The sequence below is a fragment of the Camelus bactrianus genome, chromosome 16 (assembly GCF_048773025.1).
Source record: "Camelus bactrianus isolate YW-2024 breed Bactrian camel chromosome 16, ASM4877302v1, whole genome shotgun sequence".
Taxonomy (NCBI): Eukaryota; Metazoa; Chordata; class Mammalia; order Artiodactyla; family Camelidae; genus Camelus; species Camelus bactrianus.
Genome location: NC_133554.1, coordinates 11,337,720 through 11,357,982, shown reverse-complemented (window position 1 = coordinate 11,357,982; position 20,263 = coordinate 11,337,720). Strand labels below are relative to the sequence as shown.

General features: G+C 37.7%; 1 protein-coding gene and 1 long non-coding RNA gene across 4 annotated transcripts in view; one reads left to right on the top strand and one right to left on the bottom strand.

The window, feature by feature from the left end:
* Positions 1-1,909, bottom strand: part of LOC123615091 (uncharacterized) — a 7,847-nt gene extending 5,938 nt beyond the window's left edge. The window contains exon 1 of the long non-coding RNA XR_012499446.1: positions 1,796-1,909. This is a non-coding gene — a long non-coding RNA (uncharacterized LOC123615091). The remainder of the gene's footprint in view (positions 1-1,795) is intronic.
* On the top strand, positions 275-20,263 carry LOC105064279 (schlafen family member 11). 3 transcript variants are annotated; one of them, XM_074342585.1, is made up of 7 exons: positions 348-430; positions 1,188-1,284; positions 2,735-2,853; positions 9,060-10,129; positions 11,017-11,145; positions 16,783-17,506; positions 17,713-20,263. In XM_074342585.1, the coding sequence occupies exons 4-7, from the start codon at positions 9,067-9,069 to the stop codon at positions 18,494-18,496; spliced, it is 2,700 nt and encodes an 899-aa protein (XP_074198686.1). In that variant the 5' UTR covers positions 348-430; positions 1,188-1,284; positions 2,735-2,853; positions 9,060-9,066; the 3' UTR covers positions 18,497-20,263. The 3 variants fall into 3 exon arrangements, with proteins under 3 accessions (XP_010947459.3, XP_074198686.1, XP_045368225.2); XM_010949157.3 differs by lacking the exons at positions 1,188-1,284; positions 2,735-2,853 and having other exon boundaries at positions 275-430; XM_045512269.2 differs by lacking the exons at positions 348-430; positions 1,188-1,284 and having other exon boundaries at positions 2,717-2,853.

Genomic DNA, 20,263 nt, shown 5'->3' with positions numbered 1-20,263 from the left:
GAACTATTTGACTGTAGTGTAAACTCCGACAGTTGGGTTTTTTTTTTTTTTCCTTCTTTCTTTATCCACTTCAAAGATGGCTATCTTGAATAAGCATATTGCCAGCCACTCCCCCCCCTCCCCCCGCCAAGGTGGCTCTTTTGTTTTCAAGATCTTGGTTGATTTGATTCGATTTGATTTTTTGGTTGGTTTTATAACTGCCCATTTGGGTTGCTGTTTCTTGCTTTTTGTTTTTTTTCTTCTTCCGGCTCGCTTAAATCCCGCCCTATGTTTCAAGTTCACCAACAGTGAGCGAGCCCGCCAAATCCTACGCCCCCACCCACCAACCACCCCACTAAAAGCGAAACCCCATGCCGGCGCGCTCTCTTTTTTCCTCTACCCACAACCTCGCTGCGTGGCCCCAAGGAGTGCAGTGTAACTTCAAGGTCCTGTAAGTAGTAAATCTTTATTTTTTTCAAAGCTTCCTGATGGTTATTCCTGAAGGGTGTCTCACAATCAGAATGAGAACCAGAAAAGCCTGTCCAACTATGTTGGTTACCGAGAGATTGCGACCGGCACAAAACACTGGTTCATGACATCTTAAATTCAGTTTCCTGTTGTGCACAACACCTTTTCTCCACGTTAAAAATAACTGTTAACTCACGCTGTAACAATTCTTGCAATCTGTAAGACGGCATAGAAACGAATTAAGAGCTCAAGGGAACCGTGACTTGTGTGGGCTGGGGAGGGAAGTTGCAGATCAAAGTGGTAAGCAGAAGAAACTTAAAACAATACCAACAGCATTGGCAGTCAAATCAATAACAGGAAATCCAGCAGAAATTTCAACTGGCTTCAACTACAACTGTTGGGCTTATAGAGGCTACTAGAAAAATTAAGTGAGAAAGTCAGTGAGATGCATTGCTTAATTCCCTATCTGGCTCTAGCACTGTTTTTTTTTTTTTTTCTTTTCCTTATTGCATTAAATATTGGCACGTTGTACAAAAATAACAATTCCTTCTTTCCTCTCAATCTTCCTTTCCAATTCCACTCCCCAGGGGGTAATCCTTAATAATAGTTTGATGTGTATCCAAACAGGTTTTTCTGTAGCTTTGTTCTCTAAGAAGTTACCTTAAACTGTTCCTTTAGAGTCAAGCCAGAACTAACACGCCTGTCACCTACTTATTAAAAGGGCAAATTTCTGCTTTCAGCAAGTGTGAAGCTCGAGAGATCCCGGCGGGACGAGGAAGTCAGATCAACTTGTTCTCCCAGCCCTTCGACCCTCCCCCGAGTCTCCTCAGTAAAATGGTTTGACCTCCCCCCACCCCAGAAAAGGGCAAATTTCTATTGATAGGGAAACAGTTTTCCCCACTTTGAGGCTAGAAAGACAGGCATTAAGAGGCAAGTGCATTCTAAATAGTTTTCTGAGAGATCGAAACCTAAAACAGGAACACATCTAGCTTAAGTTTCAGGGAAATAAAAACTTTACAAGGGCAGGTACATTCTAGTTTCGTTTTTCAAGGAAAGAAAAACTTGGCATTCCTCCTGAACTCGCTCTTGTTAAGCTGCAGACACTTGAATAGGACAGCATCCTGACCCTGAGGAATCTTCTAATTCTCGAGAGACCCAAGCAATGCCTGTTCAACAGAAAGGGTGGGCTGAAAAAAGGACCACAGAACTCTAAGACAAAAATCCACCCTGTGGCTACAGACCCTTCCAGATACATCTACTTCAGCAAGAGAGGCTGAGGTGGACATATTATGCCCACACTTTTTCTTAAGTAAGTGAAACAGGAAACTGGCTCTTAGATGGGACTCACCATCTAGCTGAGGCCAGCAATGCAGGATACAGGATTCCAGCCTGACGATCTGACAGAGATCTGAGACAGACAGTGGTGTAGAGGATCATAGTCTGGCCCGATCAACGAACTACCTAGGAACAAACTGTCAGAATGGACAGGGAGGGGCTAGAGCCTTGGCGGGAACAAGTGCCCAATGGGTTGATCTCTGTGAAAAGGGCTTTCTTGTTATTCATAACGTATACGCTTTCATTTTCAGGAGAAACTTAAGATATATTGACAGGAATCTCTGAACTAGTTGGATCTTCCAGGTTATTTTTTTGCAAGTGTGTCAAAAATACATTTGGTTATTTTGTTTACTAATATTAACTAAAAACATTGGAAAGTAACTTGCCCAACTTTAACAAGTTGCTTCTTCTAATCTTTTTGGAGAAGGGGCACAAATAAATACAAAATTGTGAATAATTCAGTATGTGGATGGTTGAGTAATATTTGCCATGCTATAATAGGGAAAAAAAATCATTTGTAGTAACATATTTTCCTAGACACAGGCAATGCCTACAGATATTCTGGGTATTTTCTTGACATCAAGTGCCACCCACATTTTTACAACATAAATATGCTTTTATTACTGTAGCCAAGATGTTTTTTACATCCAAATTAAATAAACAGCGAAACACTGGAGGCTGTAACTACAGCACTGGCGTAGGGGAGAGAAGTAAATCCGAGAGGGTGTGTAATGCTGGTTCTAATCCCGAGCAGGCCTTAACTCCTCTGGTTTGAGTCTTCATCTGTGAAATACAAGATAACAGGATGCTTGAAGGCAGAGAGCCAGGTCTGAGGTTGGGATCTCCTTGGTGCAATGCCCGTTTGTTTCTTTGTGGATTGTAATTTTCTCAGCCCCAGGTGTTCATAACCCTACCATCCCCATTCCATTCTTCCCCTTGGGCCCACGCGCAGAGGCTCTGTTCCCCTTACCTCGGCCCACTCCTTACACCACCATCTCCAAACCGGTAGAGCGCAGAGCGCAGGCGCAGGGCTGACCAGCGGGAGTGCGCAAGCGCGAGCCGTGAGCACGGGTAAGCGGGACTGTGAGGTTGTGTGTGTCTGGGTGTGTCTGATGTTGCCTGAAGAGTCTTAAGATTAGAATACCTTCCTGCTACTATTCTTAAATAATGCTTCTCTAGAAAACTTTGTAAATATCATCAAATTTTTGTATTTATTGAGATAATTTTGACTTTAATTGTTCTTGTGATACGTTATTAATTAATGGTTTTTCTTGTGTAATCTTGTATTCTGAGATAAACCTAATTTGAGTTTATGTGTGCGGGAGTGTGTGTGTGTTTAAGAAGAGCAATAATAATAAACGTAAATAAGTACAAAAACCAAATAAAACAAACACTTCTTTTGTCATCCCCAGTTTTGTTACTGTTACCTCAAATTGACAACTCTTGGCATTTTGCCATAGTTCCTTCAAGCTTTTTAAAACTTCAATAAGTAAAATATTGTAGATAAATTTGAAGTTCTACTAACTCATTTATTAGTTCTGGGGGTTTTGTTTAATAGATTTTTGGGGATTTTCTAGGTTTAGCTTATCATCTGTAAATAGGGACAGTTTTATTTTCCTTTTATGCTTGTCTTTTTTATGGTATTTTTTGGTCAGAAGAAATTAAAAATTTTCATCTAGGTAGCCTCTATTCCCATTATGGTTTGTAATTTTCTTGTCTTATTTAAGAACACTTCTCTCCTGGGTCTAAAGATGTTTTTAATGTGTGAAGTATTCTGTCTGGCAACGTTTTGCATATGACTTTTGCCTGCCTATTTTTAGAAATTGACTCATATTTTTCTTAGGTTATCTTGTCAAATGTGTTTTATAAAATGAAGGCTGCATCTAATACCAGGGAGATTGTGCTGAAGTGGTCATACTATCAAAGAGTCATGAAAATCTTCCTGCTCTCTGACTGTCCCACTCCTGCGAGCCCTACTAATTCAGGAAATTAGTTTGCATAATGATTAAGAATCTAGGTTTTGTTTAGGAGCACTAGATATTACTGACTGTAAACTGCTGTCCATGGGATTCTGAATGTGTTCCCCAACCTCAGTTTCTTAATTAATAAAAATGAGAAGATAATAGTATTTGTTGTGAGGAGGCAGTGAGATAATGCATACATAGTTTTGGGTGCAGTGCCTGGCTCAATTAGGTAAGCTATTTCAGCTCATAAGGATAAGCACAGACATAATCTTTCCAACCAACCTCCTGATTTTTATCTGGATTTGACTTATCTGGTCTTCTTATATCAAAACTCTTCATCTCAGATCTTGATTTCTTGGGATTTTTCCCTATGGCCATTCAAGCTTTGGCATATATCCTGATTCTCTGTCCATATAGGGATCTTATTTCTCTTTTTCACTGTTTAGCTTAATTATTTAAATATATCTATATCTATATATCTATATATCTAGATATATATATAGATAGATAGGTGATTTTTAAGTTTTAGGTACACAGCAAAATTGAAAAGGAAGTACAAAGATTTCCCATATACCCCTTGCCCTCACACCAGCATAGCCTCTCCCATTGTCAACATCCCTCACCACAGTGATACGTTTGTTACCAACATTGTTGATGAGCCTACATTGAAACATCATAATCACCCAAAGTCCCTAGTTTACATTATGGTTCACTCTTGGTCTGTACGTTCTATGGTTTGGACAAATGTATAATGACATGACATGTATCCATGATTACATGATTACAGAGTATTTTCACTGCCCTGAAAATCCTCTGTGCTCCACCTATTCATCCCTCCCTTCCCACAACCCCTGGCAACCACTGATGTTTTTACTGTCCCCATAGTTTCGCCTTTTCCAGAATGTCATATAGTTGGAATCATACGGCATGTCTTTTCACATTGTCTTCTTTCATTTAGTAATAGGCATTTAAGTTTCCTCCTTGTCTTTTCTGGCTTGATGGATCACTTCTTTTTAGTCTAGATAACATAGCATTGTCTGGATGTACTACAGTTTACTTATCCGTTCACCCGCTGAAGGACATCTTGGCTACTTCCAAGTTTGGATAATTATGAATAAAACTGCTACAAACATCTATGTATAGGTTTTTGTGTGGTTGCTGCTTGTTTTAATCTAGACTGAGAAGCAGTCTTTCATAAACTACCAGTGAGTAGCCTAATTTTGGTTCCTAACTATTTAGTTAGGGAGGAGAAGAAAAACAATTTGAGCAATGGACTTGAGTTCCCATCAATCACAAGGTCCTTCTATTTATTTCTAAATATCTCTCAGCTCTGTCACTTCTCTTCACCTGCACAGTCACTAATAGCCCACATCACCATCTTTTCTCATTTGGACTATAGAAATAGCATCCTCAAAGTTCTTTCCCACAACTACTCTAGCCTCCTCCAATCCATTCTCCATGCTGCAGCCAGAAAGAACTTTGTAAAAAAAATTGTGCATCTGATGTGATGTCTTCCTGCTTAAAATCCTCCGGTGGCTTCCATTACTTTCAGAAAAAAGTCCAAATGCACAATCTGATCCCTGATCACCTTTCCAGCCTTAGTTCCTGAATCTGCCTCTCCATCTCTGTGCTTCAGTCAGCTCTTTGAACTTGACATACTCCTTCCTACTTCTCTCTGGAAAGTTTTTTCTGGCTTCTTCACCTAATTAGCTCTACCTCATTTACATTCTTCATATCTTCACTCAAAATTTTACTTATTCTGGAAAACTTTCTGTGAACCCACCCTCCTTCCAACTGCCAGATAAGGACACCTGTTTCATTCTAAGCTTCCCTGGCATTCCGAACTTTTATCTGTAGTAGTCATTTATTAACTGTGCACTTCTCTAAACAGTGAGCTCCTTGAGAGCGGGGACCACGTCATTTGTTGTGTTCACCACTGTCTACTCTGAATTCAGCACAGTGCTTGGCCAATAATAGATGTCCTCTAAATACTCGTTAAATAAATGTAGTATTATTTATTGTTATTAAGTATTGGGAGCAATCCAAATGCTTAACAATTGAGAAATATTTAGTTCATTAATATGCATCTACTTGATTAAAAGTAATGCTGCCTTTGAAACATATAATTATAAACATAACAAACTCAAAGGTTTATAGAAGTGTTAATGATAAAAGCAGAATGCAATATTCTGTTCATTTGATGCTTTCAACTTGTTTAAAAATGTAATATTATTAAGACCATAAGAGATAACAGAGAAATAGGTTAAAGAATTATTGATTGTCTCAATGTTCATGAAATATATAAGATAAGGATAAGACTGAACTTTGTAGCATGCTGTATTTTTGTGTGTGTGTAGGGGGGTGGTAATTAAGTTTATTTATTTATTATTTTAATGGAGGTACTGGGGATTGAACCCAGGACTTCATGCATGTTAGGCATACAGTTTACCACTAAGCTAGACACTCCCCCTCTGCCATATTTTTTCATGTATCAAACATTGTATATTTAATGATGTAAAAATTATATGATTTTGAAGTTTAAAAAAGTTCTCCAGTAAACCCAGTGGAGCCAGGTACTTTATAATACTATCTTTGTTAACTGTCCAGATGTTTATTTATTTCAGTTCTCAGTTTTTAATTAAACCAATTTCACTTTTATGCCTATTTAAAAATTCATTTATTTTTATCAAATTTCTTAATATATGTTTTAGTCAAATACAGTCTCTCTTTCTCATTATATTATAAGAAGAGATCTACTAGAGTTTCCCATTTACTGATTTTCTTTTAGATCTTGAAGGTAGAAGAAAAGATTAGGAATTCTCAAGCTTTCTATGCCAAACAAAATAGTCCAGACTTATTAGGTATAGAAAAGAGTTGCTGATACGAAAATATTTATCCAAGAGAAATGAATTAACATACAATACTTAAGAGTAAATGTCCATATGAATAAACATTAAAACTTTGAAGTCCAGATGTCTCAAATAGCACTTTGTATAGGACACTTTAAAGGTTATAAAATATAGAACAAGATAGTTATAAATATAAACTTTATCACAAGGAACATATCAGATAAATGAGTTAGACTGTGAATGACCTGGCTTTCTAAATAATTTACTGCTCAGAATTCTGTTCCTTGTCACACCTGCATCAACAACCCTTTTATTTGTTCAGTGCTCTTTTTAAATGATAAAGATGCTAGTGGCTTGCCTTAAAAAAAAAAACCAAACCAAAAAACCAAACAAGCAAAAAGCAAAACAAACAAGAACAAAACTCTCCATCTTATTAATTAATCAAATAAGTGCTTTTGAATTTTCCAACTTCTTTCTGCCCTTCAATCTATTATTCCTGTTATTTTGTGTTCCTTTGCGATCTAGTTCTTTTTCTAGATTCTTTAAATGTTGATGTAAGTTACTCTATTTTAATTTTTCTCTCTTACCAATATAGGCACTTAGGGCTATGGATTTTTCTCCACACACCATTTAAGGCATGTCATGGTAATTTGATGAATCCTTAACCGTAAGTCTCCAGCAAAAAGATTCTTTGTGTCTCTCATAGCAGTTAGTGTGCCCACAGTGAATACTCATTGAATGTTTCCCCGTGCTAAAAAAGATTAATACATGAGTGTTTTGATGGCATGCCTCAGCATTTAATCATGCCAAAGAGAAAAATGACTATGTTGGTAGCAGCACAATCCTAAGAGTCTTAAGAGCCCTCTCCTCACTGTGGTATTGTTGAGTTTTTTGATTTGCTCAGTCACTCCCAAATACAAGTTTTTTGACATTGTAAGTCTTAGAATCCATTGATCCTTCTTTTTTTCTTCCACCCTCTGCCCCGGCCATCATCATTTCCCGCCCCGTCCACCTAAGAATGCATAATCCAAAAGGTCACCCACTTTCCTACTGATAATTTAAATTCATATGCCATACTCTCCTTTAAGAAATTCTTGGAGGTAAAAGTTTTCTTTTTTATGTCATGAAGAATTTCAAGCTTTCGGAAAAATGTAGAGAGCAATATGATGAACACCACTGTGTCCACCACCCAAAATTAATAGATGAAGTCAGTTTGAAACTTCTTATGAAAATGTTTCAACTATGCACAAGTGTGAAGAGAAGGAGAGACTAGGATAGTGAATCTCCATTTGTCAATCACCCACCTTCAGTAATCATTGAATCTTTGGCCAGTAAGTGGTACCATTAACCACCCAGTTGCCCAAGCCAAAAATCCAGTTACTAAATTTTAATCTTTTCTCTTGATATCTATCTGGTCAATACAGAGCCATGTTAATTTTATTTTCTAAATGTCTCTCTAGATATGCTCAGATCTTTTCATCCCACTGCCACGATTGTGGTTCAGGCTACCATTGTCTCTCACTTAGATTACTGTGAAACCCTCCCTACTGGTTTGCTCCTCTCTGATTTGTCCTCCACCTATAATAATATGCTCCCCACTCTTAAAAAGTATGCAATAAAATCTTTTGGTGTGCAGTTCTGTGAGTTTTAACACATAAATAGATTCATATAATTTCAACCACAATTAGGACACAGAACAGTTTCATCACCCAACAAACTCCTTTGTGTTACCCCTTTGTAGTCACACCCTCTCCTTCCCGTAACCTTTGGCAACTGTGGGTCTGTTCTTCATCAGTAATGTGTCTTTTTATTATTATTTAATTTTAAAATTTTAAAAATTTTAACGCATTTATCGTGGTATAATACCCGTACAGTAAACTACAGTAATGTGTCTTTTTAAAATGTCTGTTTGTTCATGTCACTCCCTTCCTTAAAATTCTTCTTTGGCTCTCCATTGTAAGCAGCAGCCCTTTCCTAACTCTGTAGTCTCCTCTCTCATCACTCTTAGGGTCTAGCCAGACTGAACATCTCTCTGCCACTCCGATTCACTATTCCCTTTGCTGATTTCAGGCCTTCCTACCTACTCTTCACTCTGGGGGTCATGCAATAACTCCTCCTCACCTCAGATTCCTTCACTTGGCTAATTCAGATCTTGGCTTAAATGCTCTTCCCTTCAGGAAGGCTTCCCTATTCATATTAGGCTGACTCTTGATGTTCGGTGCTCCCCCCCTTTAGGATACATTTCACACATCACTGCAATTACTGTATTCAACCATTTTTCCTTCCAGACTGTAAGCTCTGAGAGTCTGGGCTATGCTCATTTTTGATTTACCACTTAATCACCAGCCCCCAGCATTTAACAAGAATTCAAGAAATATTTTTAAAATAAATTAGTAAATGCAGTTTTGTGTACTGTGCAATCTATTTCTTCATCAAAATAAGATACGTGTTTTAATGGTTTCAGTTGCAGAATGAACATGGAGGAAAGAAATTCATCTTTGGTGGTAGAATTATCTTACCCAGACTTGGTCATCGATGTAGGAAAAGTAACTCTTGGTGAAAGAAACAGAAAGAAGCTGCTGCAGAAAACTGAGAGAGAGCAAGAGACAGAGAAAGTTATAAAGGCTGCGTGTGCTTTATTAAACTCAGGAGGAGGTGTGATTCGGCTGGAAATGGCAAACAACGATGAGCACCCTGTGGAGATGGGGCTGGATTTAGAAGAGTCTTTGAGAGCACTTATTCAGTCTTCAAATTTACTGGCTTTTTTCGAGACTAAGCAACAAGGGAGGCATTATTACATTTTTGTTAAGTCTTGGAGCAGTGACCTTTTCCCTGAAGACAGTTCTTTTAAGCCCCGCATTTGTAGCCTGAGTTCTTCATTATACCGTAGATCTGGCACCTCTGTAGTTCTCATGGATTCAAGAGAGACATTCAATTTCCTGAAGAAGAAAAGAGATACAAAAGTCTCCAGGAACGAACCCTGTGGTAAAATTGTCAGGGTTATGCATAAAGATCTCTGTAACTCGGATCCTACTTACCAAGTTTTCCAAAAAGACCAGCTTGAATATGGTGAAATCTTGCCTTTCCCGGAGTCTCAATTCATAGAGTATAAGCAGTTTTCTACAAAACACATTCAAGAATATGTGAAAAACATAATTCCAAAGTATGTCTCTGCATTTGCAAATGCTGAAGGGGGCCATCTTTTTATTGGAGTGGATGATGAGACTAGGAAAGTTGTGGGATGTGCTAAAGAAAATGTTGACTGTGACTCTTTGAAAAAGAAAATAGAACAAGCAATATATAAATTACCTCGTGTCCATTTTTGCCAATCTCAATGCAAGATAGATTTCACACTCAAAATCTTGGATGTTTTAGCTGATGGAAAGCTATATGGCTATGCTTGTGTGATCGAAGTGAAGCCATTCTGTGGTGCTGTGTTCTCAGAAGCTCCCAGATCCTGGATGGTGAAGGACAAGCAAGTCTGCAGCCTGACCACTCAGGAGTGGGTGGGCATGATGATGGACACAGATCCAGGTAAGAGGGAGAAAACTCCCTCCCTGTCCTTTCTGCCTCTTTGGAACCTTCATGTTCAACAGGTTTCCCTTTGCTTCCTGTGACTTTGAACTCACTAAGCTCTGTGTTTTTTGAATCTTTAAGTAGCCTACTTTCCACACATGAGAAAAGTTTATTGGGAGATTAGCTCAAATCAAGTGTCTTATAATAGGCAGTTTCCCACATCAGATGAAAAGAAAAATTGTTTGGGGATATTGCCTTGCAGTGGTGTACTGGATTACTGGCTCAAGAGCCATGTATTAAATTCTTGGGAATTTTGTGAGCCAATTGTTAAACAGACATAATTAAAAAGTAAGTTATATAGACTTATAGTTACATAAATTATGTTGAAAACAAATATAATAAATATAAAACCTAATTATTTACTACATTTTAGGATTATCTATGTTTGTGAGGTTATTTACATCTATTGTACCTGTATAATGGAAATACTATAAAATAGTGTTACTGTGCGTTTCTTCCCAACTCTGCATTTAGTGACTTCACATGAGTAGCTTACAATTGTCCATGGTGGGGATATACACACCACAGATATATGCATAGATACGTGTAGTAAAAGAATGTGCTATGTACCATAAGAGAAATACTGACAAAACGCTATCCAGATACAAAGAGTGAAGACTTATATTGAATGGGAAACACATTCAAACTTACAAATAACATCTCTTTTATGATGGATTTTGGCAACTTTTATGTGTAATAAAGGTACTTGTCTATACAGGGCGAATGCAGTATTTTTTTGTCATCATGTCTCAAGTCATACCACCTAGATAGTCATATAATTTAGCCATTCATACGGTCTTTTTCAGTGGTGAAGAGATTAACATGAGTTTCCTTTCTTTGTTAAGATCTTCCATGGTTGTGCAAGGACTTTGAATCTCAGCTGAGTCTGTCTAACAGGCCTCCTCTTAGCAGACCAGTGTATTCCAAGAAAGGCCTGGAACATAAGAAGGATCTCCAGCAACATTTATTTCCAGGTAGTAACTATGGTTTGCCTACTTGACACCAGCTTGTTTCTACATTAGGATAAGGGGAGATAAACTGTTATGTTTGTTTTTTTGTTTTTTAAATCCTGAAAATATGCTCTACAAAACCTATGTGGATGAGGTGATAATGCGACAAGCATGTGGATGATAAGTAGGTTAGAAATGAGCCCTCATTGACCTCACTGGCTGAGGTAGTAGCACAGAGAGAATCCAGGGACATTAGTGCCATAAAGACCTTTTGGTCTTACAGTTCTCACATTGGATGATCACCCACATTTCTGGTTATTTTAAAAAGTTCAGACACCTGGTTGCCCCTTCCAGACTTAATAAATTAGAATATCTGAAGATAGCATCTCATAATGTGCATTTTTGTCTAACTACTCACATGATTCTGATGCTCATCCATATTGGAAGCCTTTTATCTAGTTCAACTAGAGGCATACGCTGCACTAGGAGCAAAAAACTGCCCACCTCTGGCCAGATTTTCCAGAGGAGTGATGGTTGTGAATATGAAACAAGAAAATTTATATCAAGATGTAACACAAAACAAATAAAATGAAGATCAATTACAACATCTGTGAACGTGTTTTGGGTTTAGGAGAAACAATAGTGTAACAGCACAAAATCATGTTTCAGAACCAAGGACGGTGCCTCTTTTCCTGCTCTCTTCCCTTGCTCCCAGTATGTTAGGCTTTACCTAGGAGTCCTTTGGTGTCCTCTTTCTACATTCCTAGAGAGGAAAAACCACTTGATCAACTCTATGCAGTCAATCAATGGCTTATCTGGCACTAGAATCTGATACACAGATATCCTATATATGTGTAAATGTCTACTGAAGACCATTAAGTTAATAGATAATGACTGCTCAATTTAAGATTTTATCTTTCACCTTACCTAATTGAGATCTTTGCATTCATTTGCATATCAAATTTATATTTTAAAACTCTTCCTAATAAACAGTATTATATCCAAGAGTAAACATAAGCATTGATAATTATTTTCTAAACTCAGTAAACTATGTTTGAGCAGAGCTTACTACCATGGAATAAATAATATCTAAAAACAAAATGCTGGGCTTTATACTTATAGAGTGACAACCTATTATTCTGGTATAAAAAATTGATTTAAAAATTAATTTTTCAGGATTTGTACCAAACATTTGAAGAATGGACACTTTCAACACTATTTGAATTGTTCCAGAGCCATAGAAAAAGAATGAAAATTCTCAGGTTATTTTTTTAAATGAGAGTAACAGCAATTGCAGAACTTGACAGAGATAGCATAAAATAGGAAAACTCAGACTAATCTTACTTATGAATGAAGATGCAGAGACAGAACTCCAGGAATGAAAGGATGAAACAACATGAAGAGAGTTAGGGTTATAACCCATCATTTCTATTCATTTATGCAGAAAAATTATATGATTATCTTCTAATATACTGAAAAGGCATTTGAAAAACCTAATATACATTTATATTTTAAAAAGACTCAATAAAATAGGAACCTATAGACATTTCTTTAACATTATACTTATGCCTATATGTCTATATCTATCAATATCCCCCAAAGATCATCATGTTAATTGGGAGATATTAGAGGCATTCTATTAAATTCAGGGACAAAACCATCATGTGCACTACTACAATTTTTGTGAAATAATTATTGGCCAATGCAATTAGACAAGAGAAAGAAATTAGAGGGATAAAAATGGAAGAAGATAGGACTGTATTCAAGAGACTCTAATGAAAAACTATAAGCAATGGAAGAATTCAGATTGAATATAAATAATTGTATTAGTAGCATTACATGAAGCATATGTGAAAATCAATATGCAGAATTTAATATCCTAATATAACAATCAAAATACCCAATTTCAATAGAAACAAAAAGTTAAAATATATAAGATAAACCAATCTGAGAAAAAAGTTAAAATAATATTGAAGGACACAGAAGAATACTTGAATCAAATGGAAACATATATCATGTTCTTGAAAGGGAGAGTCAACATCATAAAGTTGTCAATTCTCCCTACGTTATTTTATAAACATAATGAGGTATCAATTAAAAAAAGAGATTAACTTAATCTAGATAATTTTATTCTAAAGTTCCAGTGGAAAAATAAACAAGCAAGAAGAGCCAGGAAATAAAAACCTGAAAAAGAGCAGCAAGAAGGGCTATCCAGATACCAAGTCATTATAAATCCTCAATAGCATATAAGTAGACCAAGGGTACAGAATAGAAGGTCCGGGAATAGATGTAAGCACATGTCAGAATTTAGTTTATGATGGACTTTCCCTCTGAAGTTAAGTGGAGAAGAATAGATCTTTCAATAAAGAGATATTGGTATAAGTGGGTAGCAATTTAGTTTTAAAATGATAGATTCACACTTTATTCCATATACCAACATAAGCTCTGAATGGATCAAGAATTAAAAAAAAATTAAAGCCATTAAGAGTTCTAGAAGAAAATATGGGTAAAACGCCTTTATAATTCTGACATGAGGATTAGGAAAATCAAGGTTCAAAATCCAGAAACCGTGAAAGCAGACTGATATATATGATTACATTTTTTAAAAAGGCATTGTGCATGGCTCAGTACAAAGTCATTGACCAACTGGGAAAAATATTTGCAAGTCATATCACAAACAGTCAGCCAATGTCTCTAACATATAAAGAGCTTCGAAAAGTTGATAAGAATTAAGAAAAACTTAACAGAGAAAAAATCAACAAAGATAATTCAGAGAAAATAAAATTCAAATGACTTTCAAAAGCATTTGAAAAGATGCTTAATATTAAACAAAATAAGAGATATGCAGATTAAAATCAGGTATCATTTTTATTTATTGGATTGTAAAAAATTAAAAAAAAAATCTGACATGTTTTATATCCTGCACTGTGGGGAAACAAGCCTTCTTGGACATTACTAGCAGGAGTTCACATTGGTACAACTCCACTGGAGGACAATTTGGCAATATCTATCAAAATTAGAAATACATTGACCCTTTTACCCAGTAATCCCAATGCTAAGACATTATTCTTTATATATTCCTGTGTGCATATCTATTGTACAAGGTTACGCACTGTAATATTATCATAAAAGCAAAAGATTGCAGGGAAAACCCAAGCACCCATCAGCAGGGACATATGTCACATCCATAAAATAGCTTGTTAAACCAAAAGAAAAGGAAACTATGTACTGATGTGGAACAATCTCCAGCAAATATTGCTGTGTGAAAAGTGCTGAATAGTTTGCTACCTATTGTGTAAGAAAGGGGGGAATATTTGTTTGTATTTGCACAAAGAAGTTTTGGAAGAATAGACAAGAAATTTAAAAAAGAAAAAAAAAGTGCGATAGGGGAGTGTGATGGGATCAGGAAGTCAGGAAACAGAGCATATGGTAGTAGGTATGATTTGGTATTTGGACTTTGGGAATGTATTACGTAATTAAACTATTTTTAAAGCCAGTTTTCATTTTCAGAGTCTGCTATTCTTAGTTTGTGAACACTCACAGTGGTAAACAGCCAGGTCATGTTTTGTTTTGCAATTGGACCCCAAATATCAAGAATAGGGATGTCCTCATTATGTTAACTATTACTATTGATTGACAGTAATTTAGCTTCAGATTAAATACAGTAAATGTTTTTCTTGAAAGAAATGCAGTGGTTATCCAAAAAAGAAATTTTATTTGTAACTGAAATTATTGTTACTAAAGAAAGTCAGGGCTTGGGGTAGTAGATCACAATCAACCAGCCCCCAACGACCTTCATCCTGGTACCCTAAACCATTAGGAGTCCTCACCTGATTTCCTGTATTTGGAAAACAACCACTCTGGACACATCAGTGCTCTGTTTCCAAAGATTCCCCTAGGTCCATGGTGAGATTAGTGCCGAGTATGGATACAAAGTTCTGTGCCCTAAGCAGAGAACAGAATGGGAGTTCTGGAAAGAATGAGAGGAGCTTATCAGATGACAAAAGTAGAGGAGGTATTAGAGCCTCAGAGCACACCTACACAAGGGCACAGGGACCCCAAGTCACATGGAGAATGGTGCACGTGGAGCAGTGACATTTATTGACACCTAGTCTGACCCCTGTAATTCGCTAAGTGCCATGTGGAATATCAAAGAAATGAAAGGGACACTTCTTGCCTTCATATAATTTCCTAAGGAGGCATTATGTAATTAAGGAAAAATAAGATCTGTCTGACAATGAGGCAAAACATGTTTTGCTACGAACATCAAATGCTTTAGTGACTTTCTCCATTTATCAGGCAGGGGTAGTCTGTGTGGCTTGCAGGGCCATGTAGAAGAGTGAAAACAACTGAGGGTCTGGTGTCTGGGACACCACCAGGTTTAGATGCTGGTTATACCATTTCCCACTGGTGTGACCATGGACAAGTCACTTGACCTGTTTGAGTTCCCATTTGCTCATACGAAAAAGAGAACAATAAGCCTTGCAGAATTGTGAGAACCAGAGATGTGTGTAAACTCCCTGATACCATCAACAAATGATGTGTTTTAATGATTTTATACTTCCTTTGGTTTCTAAAGCTCCATTTAAAACATATCCTCATATTACCCTACTTCATCCATCCCACGATGCACACTTCCCCCCACCTTTTAACATCTCCAAAATCTGGACGTGTCTCATAACAGATGCCATCTCCTACTCACCATCACCCAGGTTGCAGGCAAAATCAAGTTGTGTGAATACCTGGTACAGGTGAGAAAGCACCACCGCAAGGAACAACAAATGACTACCAATGAAATGTGAATAATTTCACTGGAAATTACCACTAGAAATCCTGATTCTGATATGTGATCTGAAAACACCACAACAGGATGATAACAATCTCTTCATTTCCCTCCACCTGTAACAAATAATCATTGACATAAGTTTTAAACTTATGTCAATGCAAGTTTAAACTTATGTCAGTGCAAGTTTATTCTCATGTCACATAATTGTTCCTTGCTCCCTCAGGACAAAGGGGAGACTCCTGTGATGGATACAGTCTTACACAGATTTGTGAGTGATGCCAGAGTTTGCTTCAGGAGAGTTATCTCAGGGTCTAATCTCAAGATCTCCCAGTGCAGGACTGTAGGGAGTTCCCTGCTAATAAGGTTTTATGTAGCTCCATCTCCTCCACAGATACTTAATGAGCACCTCCTTCCTGGGAGGGCTTCCCCTACCTCCATCAGTGGGAACTGGTCAGGGACATTTTGAGATTCATGTACTTTAAGAGTAAGAAGGGGAACAAAACAAACATTTCTCAAGCAGCTACAAGGAGCAGATACTTTATACTATTTCATTTATCCCTCACCATAGGAAATGTGCTAGTGTTTTTTTTTTTGTTTAGTTTTGTTTTACAGATGAGGGAACAGAGTCTTAGAGAGGTTAAGGAATTTTCAAAGGTCATAAACATAATAAGCACATAGGCTTAGCTGAAATGTGCTGGAGTTTTCAAGGCTTCTTTTCCTTTACTGCAATATAATAATACTGGCAAAATAATATATGCAAAAATACATAATTTGTCATAAGTAATAAGATTATAGTAATTAATTTTGATTAATTATAATTATCATTAAAATAAACATGATTTTGCTCCTAAATTTATAATTCTTTCCATATCTAGTGTCACCAGGATGTCTGAAACGTACTCCCAAATCCCTCTGGAAGGAGCTGTCCTCACAGAATGAAGGTCTGGAGGAATTAATCAATAAGCAAATATATCCATTCTCCCAGGGAATTTTAATTCTTTCTAGAAGCTGGGCTGTGGATCTGAACTTGGAAGAGAAGCAGGGAGTCATCTGTGATGCTCTGCTGATAACACAGAACAGCCCTCCCATTCTCTACACCATTCTCAGAGAGCCAGATGCAGGCGGGCAAGTCTACTGCACTTGCACCGCCCTCACTTTGAAGCAGAAGCTGGTGAACGTAGGGGGCTACACTGGGAAGCTGTGTGTCATGACCAAGGTCCTCCACCTGAGTCCTGAGAGCAATGCAGAGTCCTTGGAGGGTTCAGGCTCTCTGATCGATTACCCTAGGTCCTATTACCTTGTGAACACCCAGCAAATGGAAGGCTTGCTGCAGTCCCTTGTGATTGTTTTGCTTGGCTTCAGATCTTTCTTGAGTGACCAGCTTGGCTGTGAGGTTTTAAATCTGCTCACAGCTCAGCAGTATGAAATCTTCTCAAAAAACCTCCGCAAAAACAGAAAATTATTTATCCACGGCTTACCTGGCTCAGGGAAGACCATCATGGCTGTGAAAATCATGGAGAAGATCAGGAATCTGTTTCACTGCGAGGCAAATAAAATTCTCTACGTTTGTGAGAACCAGCCTCTGAGGAACTTCATCAGGTAAGCAGTTGGGTCTTACTGTCACCAAATGAGGTTCAGTCTGAATTTACTCCACAACCCCCTCAACCCAAACCACCTGGTTCCATGGCAGTAAGATGGTAACTTGATCTCTGACAACAGTACTGTGTTTGTAGGAGTATGATGGACTCATTTTCTTCCTTTATTTACTTTAAGAAAACCTGAATGTGTCATTTTAATTTTTACAGTAACAAAAATATCTGCCATGCGGTGACCCGGAAAACCTTCATGAATAAAGACTTTAAAAACATTCAATACATCATCATCGATGAAGCTCAGAATTTCCGTGTTGAAGATGGGGACTGGTATGAGAAGGCAAAAAGCATCACTAGGAGTGAAAAGGATTGCCCAGGAATTCTCTGGATCTTTCTAGATTACTTTCAGACCAACCATGTGGAATCTACTGGCCTCCCTGCTTTCTCAGCCCAATATCCGAGGGAAGAGCTCACCAGAGTGGTCCGCAATGCAAATCAAATAGCCAGCTACCTACAAGGAGTATTGCAGGAGGTCAGAAAAAATCCTCCACCTAACATCCCCTCTGGGTCCCTACAGATGCTTCTTGAGGCTGAATGGGCTCAGGGTGTTCAGGGAACCCTAAATATTAAGGAAAACTTGACTCTGAATCAAATAGTGACTCATGTGACAGACACTTGCAAGTTTCTCTTTGAAAGGGGCTATTCTCCCAAGGATGTTGCTGTGCTTGTCAGCACTGCAAAAGAAGCAGAGTATTACAAGCCTAAGCTCTTGAGAGCAATGAGGAAGAGAAGGGTAGTGCAGTTCACCGATGCCAGTGACATGGCAGGTGATCACATTGTGTTGGACAGTATCCGGCGATTCTCAGGTCTCGAAAGGAACATCGTGTTTGGGATCCATCCACAGACAGTGGATTCAGCTATCTTACACAATATGCTTGTCTGTTTGGCATCCAGAGCAAATCAACAGCTACATATTCTGTGGCGTGGTAACATTTAGGAAGAAATCCAAATCAAACGAGATGAAGCAATTGTGATGTAGATGTCTAGAGGTGACAGTCTGCTTTGGCATTTGGGGGAAAATTCTCTTTTCGGTTCACAGGCCAACTAGAAATTTGGGCACCGCTGACACACAGAATTAGGAACTTCCTCTCTCTGGCTCTCTCCATTCAGAGATTCCTCCTCTAACTCCTTCCAGCAGCTATTGTTCCATCCAGAAAAATAGTGGTTTTCTAAAGAAGCTTTACTAACCCTACACAGCACAGACTATGACCCCTGCCTGTGGTTAAAAACCATAAAAACAATACAGTCTTCCTGTGTGGTCATTCTTTCTTTCAAGTCTGGACCTCGACAGTGACTCCATGAAGTTTTTTTTTCAATTGTCCACAGTTTATAGTTATCTGCAGAAGAGTGGTCTGGTAGGAGCTGACTTGGCCATACCAGAAGCAGAACTTGAATTCTTGACATTTCTCTTTGCTATATTGATGCAGGACTTGGGAGATTCCCAAGGTAATTTAGTCAGCGACTGAGTGAGTCTTAATCATTTTGGCAGAATAAACAGCGCTGGTACAATTATTTAATCCTTTAAAATAGTTATCCCCATTTTCTTTGCCCTCAGGATAGCCCTTATTGAGCTTTAATTGTGATAGTAAGCATTAATTGTCACTTTACAGAGAAATTATAGGCCAATAGAAAACAGACAAACAAAAAATCCATTTTCTCTGGGTTTTAGTGAAAGATAGCATTAGAGACCAAAATCTGGTTCTAAAGGTGTGTATGGGCTGTTAGGTAAACAGAGCTAGGAAAGACATAGATCAACGAGTTAACATTGCAGTTTCTCAGCTCTGCTCTGCTTACTGTTCTATAAGATACCAACTTAAATTTTAAATCAAGTACGTTGTTGAGCTGTGATTTTTCCCTTTTATATTTTGGTGGGCCATCGTTATGGAATGTTTGTGTCTCCCCTAGAATTTGTATGTTGAAGCCATTAATCCTCAGTGTGGCCGTGTTTGTAGATTTGGAAGGAAGTAATTGGTTAAATGAGGTCATAAGAGTGGAGCTTTGATCTGATAATCTGATAGGATTCAAGTCCTTATAAGAAGGGACACCAGAGAGCTCTCTCTGTCCGTTTCTCTGTACACACACAAAGAATTTCATGTGAGCACAGAGGGAAACGGTGGCTGCCTACAAGCTGAGAGAAGACCTCAGAGTGAAACTAACCCTATCAACACCATGACCTTGGACTTCCCAGCCTTTACAGTGGTGAGAAATAAGTTTCTGTTGCATAAGCCACCCATTCTGTGACATTTTGCTGTGGCAGCCTGAGCAGATGAATATAGCTGTAGAATTATTCTTCTAACTAAAACACTGATACTCAATAATGCTACTGCAATTACTTACTTGTTTTTCTGTCTATAAGAACCCTTTTAAAACACAAATCCAAATAATAACAATAAAATATTCCTATAACTGATGGAAATTTAAAACAGTACATGGCTAATATTCCATTTATTAGTAATCTTATTCTACTGATTTCTCTCCATAATGCAAAGTTTGAATTTCTCTGTGTATCTTTCTTGTATGTGTTTGCTCATGGAATTCCAGCTCCTTGCCTTAAAACCGTAGGTCTTCTAACTTCAGAAAAATAAGATATATCATCAAATCAGGGGGGAAAAAGTTCTTTCTTTCTGACTGCATTAAATCAGATACAACTCTGCACCAGTTATTCTTGTAAATGTTGTTTCTAATAAATTGGTTTTGTAAGATC